General features: G+C 41.6%; 1 protein-coding gene across 1 annotated transcript; it reads right to left on the minus strand.

Annotated features, from left to right (window-relative positions):
* Window positions 1-13,160: 13,160 nt before the first annotated feature.
* LOC103773443 (1-acyl-sn-glycerol-3-phosphate acyltransferase gamma-like) lies at window positions 13,161-16,404 on the minus strand (the record flags this gene model as incomplete). The annotated part of the gene is made up of 3 exons (XM_008940814.1): window positions 13,161-13,321; window positions 13,959-14,157; window positions 16,329-16,404. Coding segments are annotated over 3 exons (364 nt in total), but the record flags the coding sequence as incomplete, so codon positions are not given.
* Window positions 16,405-17,976: the final 1,572 nt, after the last annotated feature.

Consider the following 17,976-nt stretch of genomic DNA (forward strand, 5'->3'; position numbering starts at 1 on the left):
ACTCTCTTTCCAGCATTTCGTGGATGCTACTTCTCCTGATCACCTGCCTCTGAACCTGCTTCCTTAGCAGCCACCTTTTTCATATTATCCAGCCCTGCTGAGTGTGCAGCCGTTGTGAGATGGTCAGCTCTTACTGGATGAAAATTAAAAGCAATTACTGTAGCTAGAGAGAGAGAAAAGACTTGTATGAGGACATTAATTTTCATTTGTGCCAGGAGTACATGTGGGAGAGAATCCAAGTCAGAGTCCCAGGGTAGTCGCACCCCAAGGCAGTTTTGAAATTCCTGACACTGGTGATCTTAGAAAAAAAAGAGTTTATTTCTTGTTTATCTGGAAAGTTACAGTATTCTGAGGGAAGAAGTCAGAAGCACAGAAAGGTAAACATTTGAACTCTGGCCGTACTTTGGAAAAGGGGGAGGTAAGACACCACCACACAAAGTTTCCACGCACAGCTCCAGTACAGGGGCTTTGGCACCACCACTAGCAAGATGACTGCATTGCCAGATATGTGCAGCCTGTCATAACCTGCCACGAGGGCTTAAAGGGACCATGATGTATTTAACCTGTGTCACAGCCAGAGAGCTCCCTGTTCACAGCTCAGGAGGTTACCTCAGTTGTTTTAACAGCTGAACACTGCAGTCCATGCACCCCTACACCCCCAGCTGGGGACTGTACAGACGGGACAAAAGACAACCCTTTCCTCCAGCATATATTCACAACTCTTAATTTTCACTTAATACACTACTAGAAACATAGATGTGTGGTCATTTCTAGAAGTCACTTTAAAAAATACATTACAGGAGACAAATAAAATAAACCTTTACCAACTAACTATGGTTTTGCACAAATATTGTAACAGAGCAGTTCTGGGTTACTTGTCTGTCTTTATCCTTGTGCTTAGGACTAGCTTCTGAAGAGTACAGTTGAAGTTGGTAAGAATTAGACCATACAATTTCTAATTTGATTTTCTAGGTTATAAGATCTCTGGTTTTGTCCATCACAGCAGCCCGGGGAAGAGCTCACATGTCCAAGGTATAATTAAAAATTGATGGGAAGATGGGAGGAGGGAATCTCTTAAGTTGCACAATTATTTAAATACTGTTCCCTGAATTCATCAAGGGAAAGCTCATTTCAAAATTAGCATATCAAAAGCTATTAGTTATTAAATTAAAATGCAGTATTAATTAGAAATAAGATTCCCTTGCAAGCTTACCTTAGGCAGGTCCTCCCTGGGTGGCAAAATGGAAGTACAACAGGAATAATGAAGTCTGAAAAAGAGGCCCAGAAAGTCATCACAACAAGCCTAGAGGTAAAAATCCAGATAAGAATCCTCTGCTTTAGACTCCTTGCTTTTTTCCAGCTTTGGATCAGTAGAACTGCGTTCTGCAGTGACATGACAGGTATTAACCAAACTCAACATCTTGAGGTTGAATGGAGAGAGAACAGCTTTTGTATGTGCTCTGGAAGGTAGTTATGAAGATGTCAGATATTTTTGTGCACGAGAGGAGGGATGGAGTCTGATTTTGGTATCTGAAGTGTTCACAGGAGTGAGTCCCAATAGGAGGAGACTTTTTCTTATAGAATCATCAAATAGTAAGATGCTCTCCTAGCACCCACCTTCACTTTTGAAGACCTAATACCCTAAATGCCATCATAGCTGTACCCGTCACGGAGGATTAAACTGACAGTTGCCACCTTTTCGTTTCAGAGTATATGTGATTTCAGAGAAGGAGAGGGAATAAGCAACCAGAGACACAACAGTACTGTAAGTTTTGAGCTCACAAAGCCATCCAGGCAGCATGGGCTTTTTCTACCCCAAGTCTCTATTTCAGGGTTTGATCCTATTAGACACTGGTGTTCTTAGTAATAAAGCTACTAAGCTGTAGAACAAAAGATATCATTGACAGGAGAGAAAAGATAATGAGATGTCTCATAAACTCTTGCTCTGACCACCACTGCCCCCCAGATAATAAGACAATAAATATTTCTAATGGACAATGCTATGTACATCCAGAGTCCTGCGGCAGCACCGCACAGAAGCCTTCGCTGCTCTAAACACCCTGTTAGTCTTTTTCAACTGTGCATGAAGACAGAAAGGTGCTGTGAACTTTGCCTTAAGCACCAAACTGAAGCTGAGGAAGACTAAGCTTGAACCCCCCTTGCTGAATCAGTTGTTGATAAATGAGAACAGGTTTCCTCTTGTGAGTGGAAAAGCACAACTCTATCATTTCTTTTGTAAAGGCACTGTATGAAGGTACAATATTTTGCTTTGTTTTACATTTTGTGGGAGAAACTACTGTTTTGTCACAGGTTGCACACCAGGTGGTCTTCCTTGAAAAGGCCACTCACCTTCTGATGCATGGATTAGCAAATCTCTCCTTGGCTGGGGGACAGCTAGAGGAAAATATGTGTGTACTGATGTTTTGGGTGCTCCTTCTGAATCCATGCTGGAATTTCAGAGAAGCCCAAAGGAATTAAACACCTGACTCCCCTCAGACTGAAAAGGAAGTCATGTGCCTAATCCTACCAGTGCCTGTGAAATTCTCAGACCTAATATTAGCTCCAGAAGTTGCTCTGCTGAGAGATCCCTTAGAGAGTAAGAAAAAAACCCCATATTGCTTCGGTGCAATTTGTTCTCGCTGGCCATGTTATTGCACTGAAGCTAACAGCAATAATTTATGTTCTATTATGTGCAGTACTTAATTTAGATAGACCAACTGCTTTCTTGTATGGTTGCCAGCAGGAGAGCACACAGTCTCAGGAAATAACAAGTTTGCAGGTTTCCCATCTTTTTGTGGTTCTAAGGCCAGGGGTAGTGGTGGGATATTGTTTGTTCTCATCTGACAGGGAACCAGCTTTGCTGTACACAGGGAAAGTGCAGAAGAGGGTAGTCGTGAGGTCTGCTCTCCTCCATCTACTGTCTTGCTGTCAGACCCTGGGAGCAAAAACCAAGCAGAAATCACAAAGCTGGACACTGCAAACAAAGAACCAGTGGCAGAGGAGTCACAGGGGCTGGGTGAAGATTCAGTGGTCTGTGCCCTAGAGGCCCTGGTAAGGAATGTGTAATGCAGTGGAGGCTGCTTGCCCCATTGCCTCACCTTTGCCCCATTGTAGACAACTCACCGCAGTTGTCTACTTCCTGCAGATGCAGATAAGGAAGTTTTGTGCTGATTACATGGAGCAATTGTTTGCCCACAGCCCCATCCCCACACTTTACACATCAGTAAAAAAAAAAAAAAAGGTATACATGTCATCCCTTTTTGGACCCAGTGTGCGGGATGAGAATTTGGCATCAAGTCGCAGGGACTGACAGAAGGGTCTGTTCTCCTCGCCCCACCAGCAGGGACACCTTATGATTATTATTATTGTAATTGCAATTGCTTTTTTAGAGCTCTATACCTAGTCTGCAGCTTAGTGTATTTATCCCCGGCAATCCCAAAGAACCTGTATGTTGGGTGTAACCAACCCGTGCTGTTCGTGACTCTGACGGCCGCTGTTGAACACAACCAGACCTACAGCAAGAGGCTGTTGGTGCATCTGGGGTTGGACCTGTAGTCACAGCTCTCACTGGAACCTATTAAGAGAGAAGTTCAGCCACCCCGAGCCCCTCTAATATCTGAGGACCAGCTAGAAAGCAAGGGGATTTATCTCTCCTTTATCCATACCTACACCTTTCCCTTCACACCTCCTTGTAGGCAAGCCTTGCAGGGGTAATCACGTTAGCTGTACGGGGCTGTTTTGTGGCTGCTAATCCCCACGGAAACAACCATACGCATCTCAGTCACTGCAATGGTCTGAACAGGATTTAGCTCAAACTCATGATCTTACATGTCACCACATAAAGGAAATGTTTGATGGCCAAACAAGCTGCAGGACTCATATTCTGTTCATGAGTCCTGTCTGGCTAGATTGTAAAGTACAGAGCTTTGACCAGATGGAAGAAGGTGCAGCATTGTCCTTTCTGGAAACCACCACGAAAGAGTTCATGCTTCCCTGGGGTGATGGAGGCAACAGTAACGTCAGGGAAGAGCCCAAACTGCTGCCACAAGTGCCTTCTCTGCACAGACTGGAAGAAGCAGCCTGTAACTGCACACTTGAGTGCACCTGCAGGGTAGAGGCCTACTATCAAAAGATACATACTCAAGACTAGGACTGGAAGCTGCAACTGCTACAGCTGAATTAAAAGATGGGGAGAAAAAGGGCAATGTAGCACTTCCCTACCTTTGACAACTGTCTTTGAGCTGATGGGAAACATACAAGAAATAGCATTTTCCTGAAAACCCTTCTACAGTATGTACTTCATTGCACACAGCAACTGACCAGCACACAGGAGTAATGAATCCATAGCTCAGCTTCACAGAAGATTATAAAACCTAAATAACTAACAGAAGAATTTTGAAGAGAGTAACAGGCTTGAGCTGGCTTCACCCTATGTATTCCTCACCATCAACTGTGGATGCCCAGCATTGTGACTGTGACCACATTAGAGACCAGTAACAGAGGTCACATCAGCATTGTGCTAGAACCTTGTACTACAACTGCTGCATTCTCCTGAGTGTAACTTACACTTGTACTGTGCTTTTAGTATAATTTGTATCACACTGCTAAATCAGTAATCCCATGTAACAACAACTATCTTCAAATAAGTAAAGCTGATATTAGATGTTACAGCCTCCAAATGTGGGATATCCAAAAGAACCTGGTCAGAGAATATTGAACTCTGACATAATATATACTGATAATATTACAGGCTCACGGATATGAATCCATAGGGTGATAAAATCTGGAAAGAGTATTTTATTAGACCATACCACAATTATTAAGCTTATATCTACCTATAAATATGTTATACTTAAAGGTTTGCTTCACAAATGCACTTGGTCTGTCAAGCCTCTTGGGAACAGATTCTGGTTTTATATGTACATAGAAAGTGCCTTCACCTGTTCCTCACCCCAAAAAAATCCCTCTGCCCAACTTAACTGCAGTCAGGAGCACAGCCCATCTGACATATGAACTCGCCCCCAGTGCCGCAGCTGACTGTGTCTGTTGTTGAGGACACAGCACCACTTTTACGGACTTTCAGATTGTTTTTCCAAATATATCAATGCAATAGTGGGGAGAAAAAAAAAAAAGGATGGAATATGTGAGATTAAGGAATATAGACAAACAACACCTAGAAAGTGCCTCTACTACCACAGTCAACTTCCTACTCTGCAATTTAAAGAGGGTGTGTAAGAAGCTCTCACAACCTGAAGTCATTGTGATGTGGACTGCTTAGTACAGCAACAAACTACCTAACTGTGTTCCCCATCCCTTCATTCAAGCAGCAAACATCATTTTCCATTTCCATAGCTCCCTTACACAGTGCTGGCTGCCAAACACTCTGGTGATGTGCTGCCCCATTAGCCTACCCTTGCCCATACACCCCACTGGAGAAGCCGAAGCAGTCAGTAGTACATGTAGGTGTGATGGGTGTGATGTCTGACACTGTCTGGTTCAGGAAGACAAAGCATCTCAGGAAAGAGAACTTGCAGAAGGGCAGGTAGAGAGGCAGTGAGGAAGGACAAGCACCTCTGAGGCTAAGAATTAACAACAGTAATGTCTCTGCAGCACATAGCAAGAAAACACATTAAGGAACAGGGCTCTACCATCAGCTAGGGCTTTGCTCTTCATGGCATAGTTTTTGCATGCATGTACTAATCATTATACTGTCTTAGATAAATGAATTCTTTATTATACTGTACCGATGAAAACCTCAACCTATATTTTTCACCTTAAAGCTGGGAAAAAAAAAAAAAAAGTCCTGGAACAGAGCATTAAGAATTCCAATCAAAATCACTGACTTTTAAAAATGAATTGTAGATCTGAGGAGATTCAGTGGAGGAAGAGAGATAAGAAAAAGCTGTATTTGTGCAAAGCAGAAAAGTAACAGAATTTTCTGCTTGTGTACTCTCAGAATCAGAGCCCATCCTCTCCACAAAAAAGATCCGCCTGTAAAGTGACGCACGGTGCAACTCATCTGTCATTTTAAAGCACAAGCTGGAATATTCAAAGGAGCAATAAATCAGAGAAGGGAAAACCTACAGGAGAACCCAAGAACTCAATGCTTGCAGTCTAGCAAAATGCTGAGAGAGGAATATGGTATTATCACACACCTGTCATTTGTTACAGGCACAAAAATCCTAAGGAACCACCTATGTCTTAGGAGATCAAGTAGGTGCAGAGGCAGGTCAGAGACATACACAGGTAGAAATTTTAGACATCTACTTCTGTTGGGCAGCTTTCGGATAAAATCGGGGGGGAGGGAGCAAAAAAGCCAAGTGATCTTCCAGTGCGTCTTGGTTTGCTTTCAACTGGATGTGTATGGTGTTGGCGTACAACTGAGGAATGGGGAAGGTCTTTCTCTTCCAGAGAAAAACAGAAACTTAAAACATGTCAGATTTGAAAAATGGCTTTAATCTACAGCATCTATCTGTACAGCCAGCTTACCCAGCTTTGGGTTTACTTTGGAGGACTCTCCAGGAAAGGAACATCCCTCCCCCCCATCATTTGGAGGAGCCATGCAGAACATTATATACTGCTGCTGTGAGTGCTCCAGCAAGCCACCGTCCCCCCGCAGTCCCACTAAGTAGACTGGGTTAGTGCAGGGAACGGCTGTAGGGTTGGTCTTGTTCTTTACTCCCAGCCCCCACAAAACAAGCCACTCAGATTATTGCTGCAGACATATGGCCCTCACATGGATCAGTTTGCAGGACTGAGACCAAAAAAGTGTAAATGGCAGTAAACCAAATCAAAGCGGAAAGAAAATAGCCCTTAGTGCACATTTAGTTACAAAAAAAAACCCAAGAGTGGCAAGTAGAAAAAGGATGCAGATCTCCCAGTCACATTATCAGCTACTTACTTGGTAACACTGCAAAAATCCAGATGTTGGGTGATCACCTTTTTTCATTCAAGCACTATTAAAAAACCCTCTATGCCAGCATATTAAGCACAAACCCACATACACTCAAAAATAAGCAACTGAAAGCGTGAATGAGATGCTAATATACAGTACTTTCACACAGGCAAAGCTATTTTATTTTACAAGACGAGTCTCTTGCATTAACCTTTTTCTGAAAGCTCAGTAAAAACAGCGTGAAGTACTTAAGCAAAATTTAAGAGACCACTTACAAAGTAATATTTGCATAGCACTGTAAATCTGCGTATCTGTCTGGGCACAGTTCTTAGTAGAAACTAAAGTAGATGACAGGGTTGGGTGTTGTTAATAGCTTACTGTTTTTAACCAGATTCAGACACATCTCATCTGAATGTTGTAAAATCAAGTGTAGGAAATAGCTGTAAAAATGTACAAAAATATATACACATGCACAGTAAATGCATACCCTGTATAGAGTTTTATTACTCGTGAAGATTTGGCTAATAATAATCATCTCGTAGTTACACTTCCATTCAAAGACCAAGTTTTTAACAAATCAATCAGGTTAAGGACAGCGAGTTTCCTCAGAGAGGAAGTTCTCATTAAAGCTACAGTACTTGCTGGTGATGGCTGGGAGGGAGGGACACGCCAGCCGACAGCCCTGCCAGGCCCTCAGGCGAGTAGCATTCAGGTGTCACAAAGTACAGCCCTGACAAAGCTGAAGCAAAATGCTACCAAGGGCCAAAGCTTGGCTCCCTGCACAGATGCACATGCATGTAATAAAGGAGGTCCATAGAACCAGTTCATGCTTCAGGGGAAAAAAAAAAAAAAAAAAAAAAATTTAATATAAAAGTAGTCTCTGCTGCCTGTTCTTCCTCCCTTTCCGAATTAGATTGCAGAGTGATGAGTAAATCGGTGTGTTTTCCTTGAAAATGCACATTTGCTAGAATAAAAAAAAATTACAACTTTTGTAAGACTGCAAATTGCTAGTGTTAGCCCCCACACTAAAGAATACTTCCAATTTGGATTTTTGAAGTACCATTATATTCCAGTTTCTGCTAAAATATCTATTTGAAAAACGTATTTCCTCCTAAAAAGATAGCTTGTGCTAATGTAAGGCTTTTTAGAAATAGACAATCAGCTGCACTCAAAGACTCTCAACAGTGAAAGTGCACAAATTAACTTTCTTCACAGTTTCAGAAACACAAGAGTGGCTTGTGACTAGAGGTGTAACATCTCAAGAAATACAGGCAGCTTTCCATAAACCTAGAGAGGCTAAGTGAAACACAAAATGTTTGGCTTACAGATGCCAATCCACTGTCTTGCCAATTCCAAAGTGTGAAGTATTTTCGTGACATTTTCTGGTGGCTATCAAATGTGGCACAGACACTGTAATGCTGCCTTCCAGAAGGTTTTCCCTCAAAACCATAGCAGGTAAAAAAAACCACAGCCACCAACCTGCAAAGTTCTTGATGCAGAGATTGCTGATGGTCTCAGCTGATGGCCCGTAGGACAAATTCTGACCCCAATCGCATGAATGTGGCAAGGGTTACTGTGTAAGTCGTCACAGGGAGGTTTCAAGTTCATGTCAGAGTTTGTCTGTCCACATACGTTCTTATCTCTGATTTGCAAAGTCTCTGGCAATTGCTCAGTTTTCTCAGGGCAAGAATTTGGCCAGACCTGTCGACGTTCCTCTTCCCCTCAGTGATGCACTTCGCAGCCCTCAGCACAGCTGTCATCTGCTTCAAATCCCAGCTTCGCTCAGCACTGGCAGCCCTGGAGTGGCCCATTATGGATCAAAAGGTTCAGAAATATGGAAACAAGCAGCTGTGACAAAACGGGTCCAAGTACAAATTCAGCATTACCATTACAGGTATGGGCTTTTTTCCACAGGCATAAATCAGGATGTGCATTAGTTGTCTGCTGTGCACCAGGAACTTCACACCAGGTGACATAGGCGCCTGGGCATCCAGGAGACACTGTGAGCTATACCGCTGTGTCCCATTTTCAAAGGAAATCTAGGAATGGGTTTTTCACTTTTATCTTCACTGGCCTCCAGCCTTGGCCTTAGATTTCTTAATACACGCTTCTCCAAGATGACAAAAATAAATGAATATTATTCGTCTTCAATCTGAGACACTCTGCATAGTGTTATTAAAAGCCTCCAACCCCACATTCTTTAGACAAAACATACATGAAGCAAAACCAGATTTTGGGGCAGTCCCAGAGAGAAACGGTACCTGTAGCAGTTATCAGATGTACAGTGACCCCTGCTTGCTAGTTACTCCAACTGTTGGCGAAGACCTTGTCCCAGCTCCCTTCTGCTGGCTTCACCAATGCCAGAGGGATCTGTTACCAGGTAGCGATGGCCTGTGTAAGCAGGCCTGGGAAGGACTTCTCCTCCCTAAAGAGGAGTGTTTTGCTCTGAAGCACCAAAGTTCCATTATCACTTAACACAAACACAACTGTGTCACTTCAGACCTACTGAGCACGTCAACCAGTGCCAAAATGCAGGAAGACAAAAACCCAGCTATGTGAGACAATTTCTACAGGACTGGTTGTACTGGAAAGCTCCCAGTTCCAACTAAGAGGCTGTAACCGAGCCATCTGCAGAAAATGCAGGCAAGCAACTATACAGACATCAGTAAAGACGAGTAGTATCACGTGGAAGTGTGCACATACACTCACTTTCTTCTGTGACTACCAGGCAATTAGGACAAAGGTAGGAGTCATATTCATTGGTCAGCAATTAAATGTAGAGCCCTTCAAGATAAGTTGAAGCAGAACAAAAGAGCGTTGCCCATGCTCTTTGTGCCAGAGACACTTTGCTCAGTGATGCAAAGTTGATTGCAAGAGCACATTCAGCCCACCATAAGTAATAGAGAACTGCAATTCCTACTGACCCAAGATCTCTGGATACCAGTTATCTTCAGCATCAGCTTTTTGTGCCTTCCTAGCTGAGAGATGCCACAATGCCAGAGGTCTCTGAGCTCTCCAACCAGGTTCTTAGACGTAGGTCAATGCAATGCTACCTTGGAACTGCAAATCCCTCCTGGAGAGCAACATCATTGTTCTTCACCACAAGTGCTGCCAAGGCCAAGAGGATAATATCTCTCCGTGTTAGTCTGAAAGTCATTCATCTTCAGCATCGATGCTGAGTTCCATGGCAGTCAGCCTGCAAGTCCTTTCTTGAGAACATGGTACTTAGTCTAAATAATCAAGTAATAAATGAAAGTTTTGAAAGGTAGAGAGAGAAAATGCTCCTAAAGCTTTAAGTTTATTAAACCTAGCATGGTTGAAAAGCAAAAGACAAAAAACATGATATATTTTTGTTTATTATTGCTCTTAAAGGGCTTGGTAGTCAAATATACAAGCTATGTTCTAATAAACCAGAAGAAAATAAGATATAAAATCTATGCTCACTTTTCCAATCCAAGCCACTTGCTAATCTTCATTAGTGACATTAACTTCAGCTATTTCCAGTCATTTTAATTTATACATACTCTGTGTAGGTGTGTGCGTGCCTGTGTATAAAAACCCCTGTCTGAGGAGATAAAAATCAAAATGAAGAGATTTGTGTTGGCCTCATACTGTTTTGTGCATTGCTGTATATTTCAGTTTTCCCAATGGTTACTGATATGTCTGTTTGGAAGAGCAAAATTTAAGTAACTGATGATGTATGTATTATATTTTCAAAAAGAAAGCATGACTAGTAAATTAAGAAAATACGAAATGTTGATTATTCTCCCCTTGATGTACATGCACTAATCCCGTGATTCCGAGTAGGGAGTTACATGCACTAAGAGGAGAAAAGAATCCCATAAAGAGAAAGGCTGTTAATTCCCTTCTCCTTTAAGCATCTCCCCTCTTCTCAGCATTAAGAAGGGATTTATTTTGTGAAATTTTTGTCATGCCCCATTAATACACTGCTCAAAATGTAAGTATAAAACAGTCAACGGTCAGCCTGCTTTGCAAGACCCACTCTGCTGAGCCAGTACCATTTATATATACTCAAGATCATCTTCAGGAAGCAAGTATACAGCATTTTTAACATATTTTGAAGCAGCAAGACACTGGTATCCAATACTGAATTACTTTAGAGAAAAAAAAAAATAAAGAAAATCCCACTGTTTTAGTCCTCCAGTTAAAAAAAAAAAAAAAACAGGGAAAAGTCATAGAGTTATCTTTATCAGCATTTGGAAGTCTAACCATATTTAAAGACAAAGTACAAAAACACCCAGCAAGGAAAACAGAGTCATGGCTAAGCTCTGTTCTTTCTCCATTCCCAAAGTATACTCCAAATTCCACTAACATTAACAACAGTTTCACATCCCTACCTTAAGGAAAATTTATTGAGGGGACAAAGATGACCAACTAATGCTGGGACTACAGGTACAATGATTCAGTGAGGATGAGTCTAACAGGAGACAGACAACACAGGTCATCCCTCAAATCCTTTTGTTGAAAAAACCACAAATAAAACCCAAGTGCATGACAAAATAGTGATTAATGACCCAAAGTAAAATATTTCTCTAAATTACAAAATTGCTTTTCCAGTGTTTGAAAACAGAAAAACCTGTGGGAGAAGAGGCTACATTCCAACAGAGTAAATATGGAAAGAAGGTAAATTATTAATCTCTTCTCTTGGTTACTAGAGCAAAGATGAAAATAATGACCAGTGCTTTGATAAGATCTGCTCTTTACAAAAGCAAGATAAATAGTCTAGTGGCAACTGGGTTAAAAAAACAGATCCCGAGGGACAGCTGTGGATCTGCAACCCATTTCACCAACTTCTGAGCGTAGCCAAATTCAGATTGTGGCCTTCAGACTTGAACATACAGGTAGTTTCCATCTGTTTGCAAATAACTCTCCAGCTATGCATACTGCAGCAATCTACAAAAATCTCAGAATGTGCGTTTGTAAAAAAAGACAAATGGAGAAAAAAGGGGGGGGAAAAAAAAAAAAAAAAAAAAAAAAAAAGAAGACAGGTACAACCATAATTATGATCTTCAGTTTCCAGTGGAAGAACTCAAAAGCTCAACAAGCAAAACTAAAGATATTATTTAAAATCCCTGAAGAGACCCCATACTCTAATGCTTAACAGCACAGCTCCCCTTGCAATATACTTCACATTAACATCTAAAGCATGACCAAGCACAAAGTTCAGCACACCCTACCTTTACAGCACACAGGGTAAGATCCTGGCCCCATATCAATCAATGCTGAAACTCTCAATAAAACTTCAAGAGACACCAGTATTTAAAATCTGTTTGCTACAGAGTTCTCCTCAAATTTTTTGTAAAAGACAACATACTGAAAACCACTGTGCTGATTTCTGCTGCCACCTCCCAGTTTACTGAGGGAGGTTGGCTGAACTGGATTTTGGTGATGAAAGATGCAAACAGAAACAAAAGGAGAAAACGTCAGGACAATTGAACAGACTTCCTTCTTTGCACAACTCCAAATCCCACGGTCATCATTAATTCAGAAAACAAAAAAAGCCCAAACAGAATTCAAGATTATCATACATGTATGATGTGAAACAGGGCAAACACTCAAGACTGAAGTAATATTTTTAAATTAAACAAGCCTTCAGCAGTTAGCAGGAGATATGATCAGAGTTTTAATACTAGTGGATCTGTTCTATGGTATGTGCTGATCAGTAACACACTGCTTCCAAATTCCACTTTCCGCTCTCTCACATTACAGAGGTTTTAAGACCTTGCCTGAAAATAAAAAGTATCAGTGTAACATACAAATAGGATTTCACCTGTAGCCATGACAACACATCCTTCCCAAAATGACTGTAACCCAATGAACATCTGTCTATTAATTTAAGAAGGGTTGCTTTTTCCTGGCTCATTAATAAAAAAAGTTGGAAATCAACAAACATTATGTTGGCTTTAGCAAGAGGAAACATTCAATGGCTCCTGTAGTAAAAGTGAGTGTAGTGCTCTTGACAGAAACCAGTGTGTTCAGTCATCTGAAGATGCATGTGGCCGTGGCCATGGCCATTGCCCTCTTTCTCCCCCCATTTCCAAGTCCCACAACAAAGCAAAAAAAAAAGTTAGATGCTTCTTCCACCCCAGATCTTCTCCCACAGTTTGACTACAGTAATCCTTAAAACAAGCAGAAAGTTGATGCGTTCTCTTCAGTTGTTGTCTCCAACTTCTTCACTCTTGGCTCAAGTTTTATTCATTAATATTAGTCATCAGTTATTAAGAAAAAGATAGTTTCTAAGTGTTTGTTGTTGGTTTGTAACTGAAGTTAATAGGATACCATAGTCTGGTTATATGTGCTCAACTGCAGTTGTCAGTTATTCCTTTTTCTTGAATTCTTGGTTGCCGTAACTGGAGCCTTTTTCTATTTCAGTTACTCCTATCAGTCTACGAACTCCAAAGGAAGCTTTAAAATATAACAGACAAAAAGGGAGGCATATTAAAACCAGTTCAAGGATTTAGGAATTCACACATAAACACACAAGCAATACCAAGGTAAGTTGTTAACCCAGTCCTGAAGACAGTAGTGACCACAGACCAACAGTGTGCTCTATGAGACTGCACGTGGATCACAGGTCAGATGTCCCCAAAAGAGAAGGAGAATCCAGATTCAAAAATAGAATTAATGGGCTTATGTTCATTAACAGGACAGGTAGTATGAACACTGAAGCACATCCCTCCTCCCTGCCCCCATTTGACTGGGGGGAAGGAGGGGGAAAGAGGGGCATGTGGGAGGGATGTTAGAATTTTTATTTGGGGGTTTAGGAGTTTTGTCATTTTTGGTTGTTTGTATTTTTGGGGTTTAATTCACAGACAAGGTGTGCATTTCTTCTTTAAGAACCATAATAAAGGGCTACAAAACTACTTGCTACTGGTTGCTGTAGATACTGCCTAAGATATGAAGTCAAGCCTGCCCAGATCAGAGTGAGCTCCAGGTACTCTTCTGTGAGCCCCATTCATATTAATTAATACACAGAACTTATTGGAGGTAATGGATCCTGTTAATATCAATCTGGGCTTAGCATCTTCTTTGCTTTTATTACCTGCTCCAACAAGTCCCAAGAATGCAAGTATAAGGAGAGGTGATCCACTTGCAAAAACTCCAAAGCCAAATGTGAAGAGAGGAGAGAGGAGAACTGTGGCCCAAAAAAGAAAATTTAAGAGAGTCCATGGTCTCCTAGGAGGCTTAAACTGCTGTCCAGGAAATATGCCTTCCTGATTATACATCTCTTGCAAAGCATCCTGGGAAAAAAAGATAGAAGAAAACATGTTCATAATGCTGGCACCAAGCAATCCAAGACTAGTCAACTCCAGGACCACACCAAGGACAGTATCTGTGGTAAATTCCCATCATGAATCCATTTCCATCTGCTGCCATTTATTTGGGCAGACTGCTGATTGCCGAGGCTATATCAGCCCTTTGAAGGCAATCTTGACCACCATTAGAACATGAAACCACAACAGCCTCTCCACTACCCAATACCTTCATCTCTGCTCTTAATTGCTTAGGAATTTATGGCAGTGTCATAATTTATGTCTTTGCTGGTTGCTTTTTCTTCCTGTTTTTACTTCCAGAGAGGTCAGCGTGATTTAGCAGAACACAGCAGAAAAATGCTGTACAGACAGCCAGAAGAGGAAGGTAAAGAACAAGCTAACCAGCAGAGACAGCACTGTGACAGACATAACCCCAAGGCTTCAGAGCCCCTGCATCCTGAGCTGAGCTTGCAGAGAGATGCAATCATGAAACTCACTGCTCAAAGGAGCAGCACGCATACAGTCTTCCCTCAGTTTGCAAGAGTGTGCTGTAAGGTTTCCAAGCCATAACCAAGGATAGCTATTTCACACTTTTCCCACTTAAAAATGTTTTCCCTCCAGCTTCCCTTATAAAGGGCTGAGAAGGACAAGGTGTTCCTTGCTAACAGCACAGCCTTTTGAGGACATACCCTCTGTGTGGCAAGAGCAGTTTAAGGATTCCAGTTACAACATATTGCTACCACCCTAAGAGCAATATATAAAATACCCACATATATAACTAATACCTCCCCGGCAACACCTCACCCTGAAGCTGAGCAGAGATACAGCCAACACCAGCAAGGAGCACCAAGCCCTCCCTCTGCAAGCAAAGCAGAGCATTCTGCCCAAGGAACAGTGCCAAGTGGACTCAACATGGTGGGCTGCATCTGCCTAGCTCTGCATTTCCTGTTGAACAAAGCAGGAGCCAAGCAGAGAAAGACCACCCCAGTAACACACACCTTAATGGCTGCTTCTCTAGCCAGGCAATGCCTGAAGGAATTCTGGCATCTAAGAGCCTTTTCACAAGTGAATTACATGCTGGTATGTCCCTGACAGCAGGAGGCAGGATTCAAGGGCCCCTGTTTTATTCTACTTGATATTTTATTCTATTTTTTTAAGATCTCTGATCTTATATTACACTAACTGATCCACAAGCTAGTTGGATACACCTGCTAATGGAAGGTGTGGGGAGAAGATCATAATAGCTACTGCTCTAAGAATGTATCTCCCCTTAACTGATTAGAGCTTAGGTATGCGAACTAGTAAAAACAAACAAAATGAAACTCAGAACTATCTTCTGCCTACCTACACAACAGGCATAAGCTTAGAAATGCTGCAGCACACGTCATCATAGATATGGGAAAAAGAAAGCCTAACATAGTTGAAGTTTCTGTGCTCCTCTGCTTTCCCACAAAGACATGCAACACAAAAATTAAGATACACATTTCAAGTTCAACAATCTGCCAATGAGGGCTGGGCAACATTAATTACAGTTCTCTCCTCCTCCTAAAACTGTTAAATCTGTGGTCAAGGAACCAGCCATCCAAGGTAAAAAAAAAAAAAAAGCTTTTTGAGCCATCTGAAGGCATGCTGGCCATGTGCTACGTCAGTCCCTGTCAGCAGAACCCAGGGGCTGTCTGTACCACGTTACACACCACTGCAGAGGTATTACCAGCAGGCAGAAGGAAAGTGACAATGGAAGAAACACAAAAGCAAAGGACAGTTGCAGCTAAAAGCTGGGACCAGCTGCCCTTGACAGACAGTTACCATTTTCTTGAGTGCCTAAAAACACCCACAGGGAAAATGGAGCTTTTATAAATTTATGACAGAGATCCAAGAGTTGAAAAATATAAAGATATGGTGGACTGCTACTAGTCTGCTGCAACTCTGGCTCCCATTGTGCTTCCTGGCAATTTGAGATCTACTTACTAGCCAGGCCTCTGCGGCCAAGGGTCTCTTCTCTACCGCTCCTTCCAGCAGTTTGAGGGATGGCTGCATAATTATACATAGTATTTCCATCTCTTCTCTCCATCCAGTGGCAGACTGTACATTACTCAGTGCCCTACTACACTATCCCTGTGAAAGTCCCAAAAGGGAAAAAAGCAAGCAAAGCTGTTTACCTTTTCCTGGTAAAGCTTATGAAGCCAGTTTGCAGCTTCCTTTTCATCTTGAGGGATATCTTCCAGAGGAAATCTCCTAGTTTAGTAGAGAGATTAAAAAAGGGGAAAAAAGTAAAATTAAGGGAAAATCAAGGTACTGTACTTTAGACCTCTGCTTGAGAAGATCTTCTATTCAATGAAGGGCATAAGCTACAGGTAATACCGTCACGGATGGCAGACATCTTAAAAGCAGAGAAGAATTTAGACTTAAATTTAACACCTAATTCTCCATTAAAAATTCAAATTCCTAAGACAAACTAAACTGTACAAGCTCCTACCTATTTCACAGCACATCAGTAAACCCAGTATTTCCCATTCAAACACTTCTTCCTTCACCAGAACTGCCACCGAATTATTCCTTGTGAGCTCAGACTGAGGCTCCCAGAGTTGGGAAAAGACAAGCTAGTGGCAAATTCCTCGATAAATTTTTATAGAGTTTTCACCAATAAAATTTAATTTTGGAAGGAATGTGAGGAGACATTAAAAAGTGACTTCACATCAACTTTAAGGAAAACATCTTCCTCTACAGAGGTTGCCCTTCCCTCTCCTTGCCTCTCCAAGCCCTACAGATTGAGGCACGCAGCTCTGGGTGCACTAGAAAATTATGCCCAGCTCCAGGTACTGACTTGACCTCCCTGAGAACAGGCACATTTTAAGAGTCTCTTTCTAGAGCCATTTTTTTCTGCATTCTTTTATTTTCTGAGATTGGCTACTAACAGGCTCATCACAGATGTATTGCCTCCTTCTCAGTGGCACGTATCTCAATCCCAGATCAATTCAGAAAGAAGTTGCTCGGTTTATGGACTGTAGGCACACACCTTACCCTCAGCTCAAGCATATTTTGGCAATGCTTGGACTGCATCAAGGCCCTCTTACAGCAGGGCAGCGAAAACAGAGGGATGACCTCTGAGTCACCTTTGCATCAGCAAGGGGAAGATACTTTAATATATTTCTAATAATTTCTGCATCTCATGAACGAATTGAACATCAGTTTTTACTGATCTGCTTTCATCAGCTCTAACAGGTGGGGCTGCTTAATTAATGCAAATAATGCTCAATAAAAGCTCAGTAAATGTCATTTGCTGAAAGCTCTCAGGTAAAGTTGTCACTGTATTGCTATCACCACTAGAGGGTACTCACAGCAATGGCATCTGTTAATTTAGCTGATTATTTTCTCTGGAGCCAGTCAGGAAAAATGCTGGACCCTCTGCAGAGACCTAAGTTTCTTACCACTGCACAGGTAAACCGCATATGCATACAAGAACACGAGCGTACCTGCTTCCCTTCTTTGAGCTAAGTCTGCTGGCATATTAAGGACATGTTCAATTTTCAGTAAAAAGACTGTAAAAAGTTTCCTTATTCTCATAGTTTCCTCTCCAAAACAAAACAAAAAAAATCTTCAAGTGTAGAAAAGCATCTTGAGAATCTAGATTCAGTCCATAAGCATATTTGAAATCAAAGTCATGTGAACATAGACATTAGTTTCTTTAACAAGGGGCAATTAGTAATTTTACCTGTCAACATCATCCTCGACAGAATGAGTCCAAACCTCTTCTAACGACTATTAAAAAGTATATTTCTCTTCTTTCCTACCACTTCCTCGTCAATA

Source organism: Merops nubicus, unplaced genomic scaffold, assembly GCF_000691845.1.
Source record: "Merops nubicus isolate BGI_N331 unplaced genomic scaffold, ASM69184v1 scaffold7620, whole genome shotgun sequence".
Taxonomy (NCBI): domain Eukaryota; kingdom Metazoa; phylum Chordata; class Aves; order Coraciiformes; family Meropidae; genus Merops; species Merops nubicus.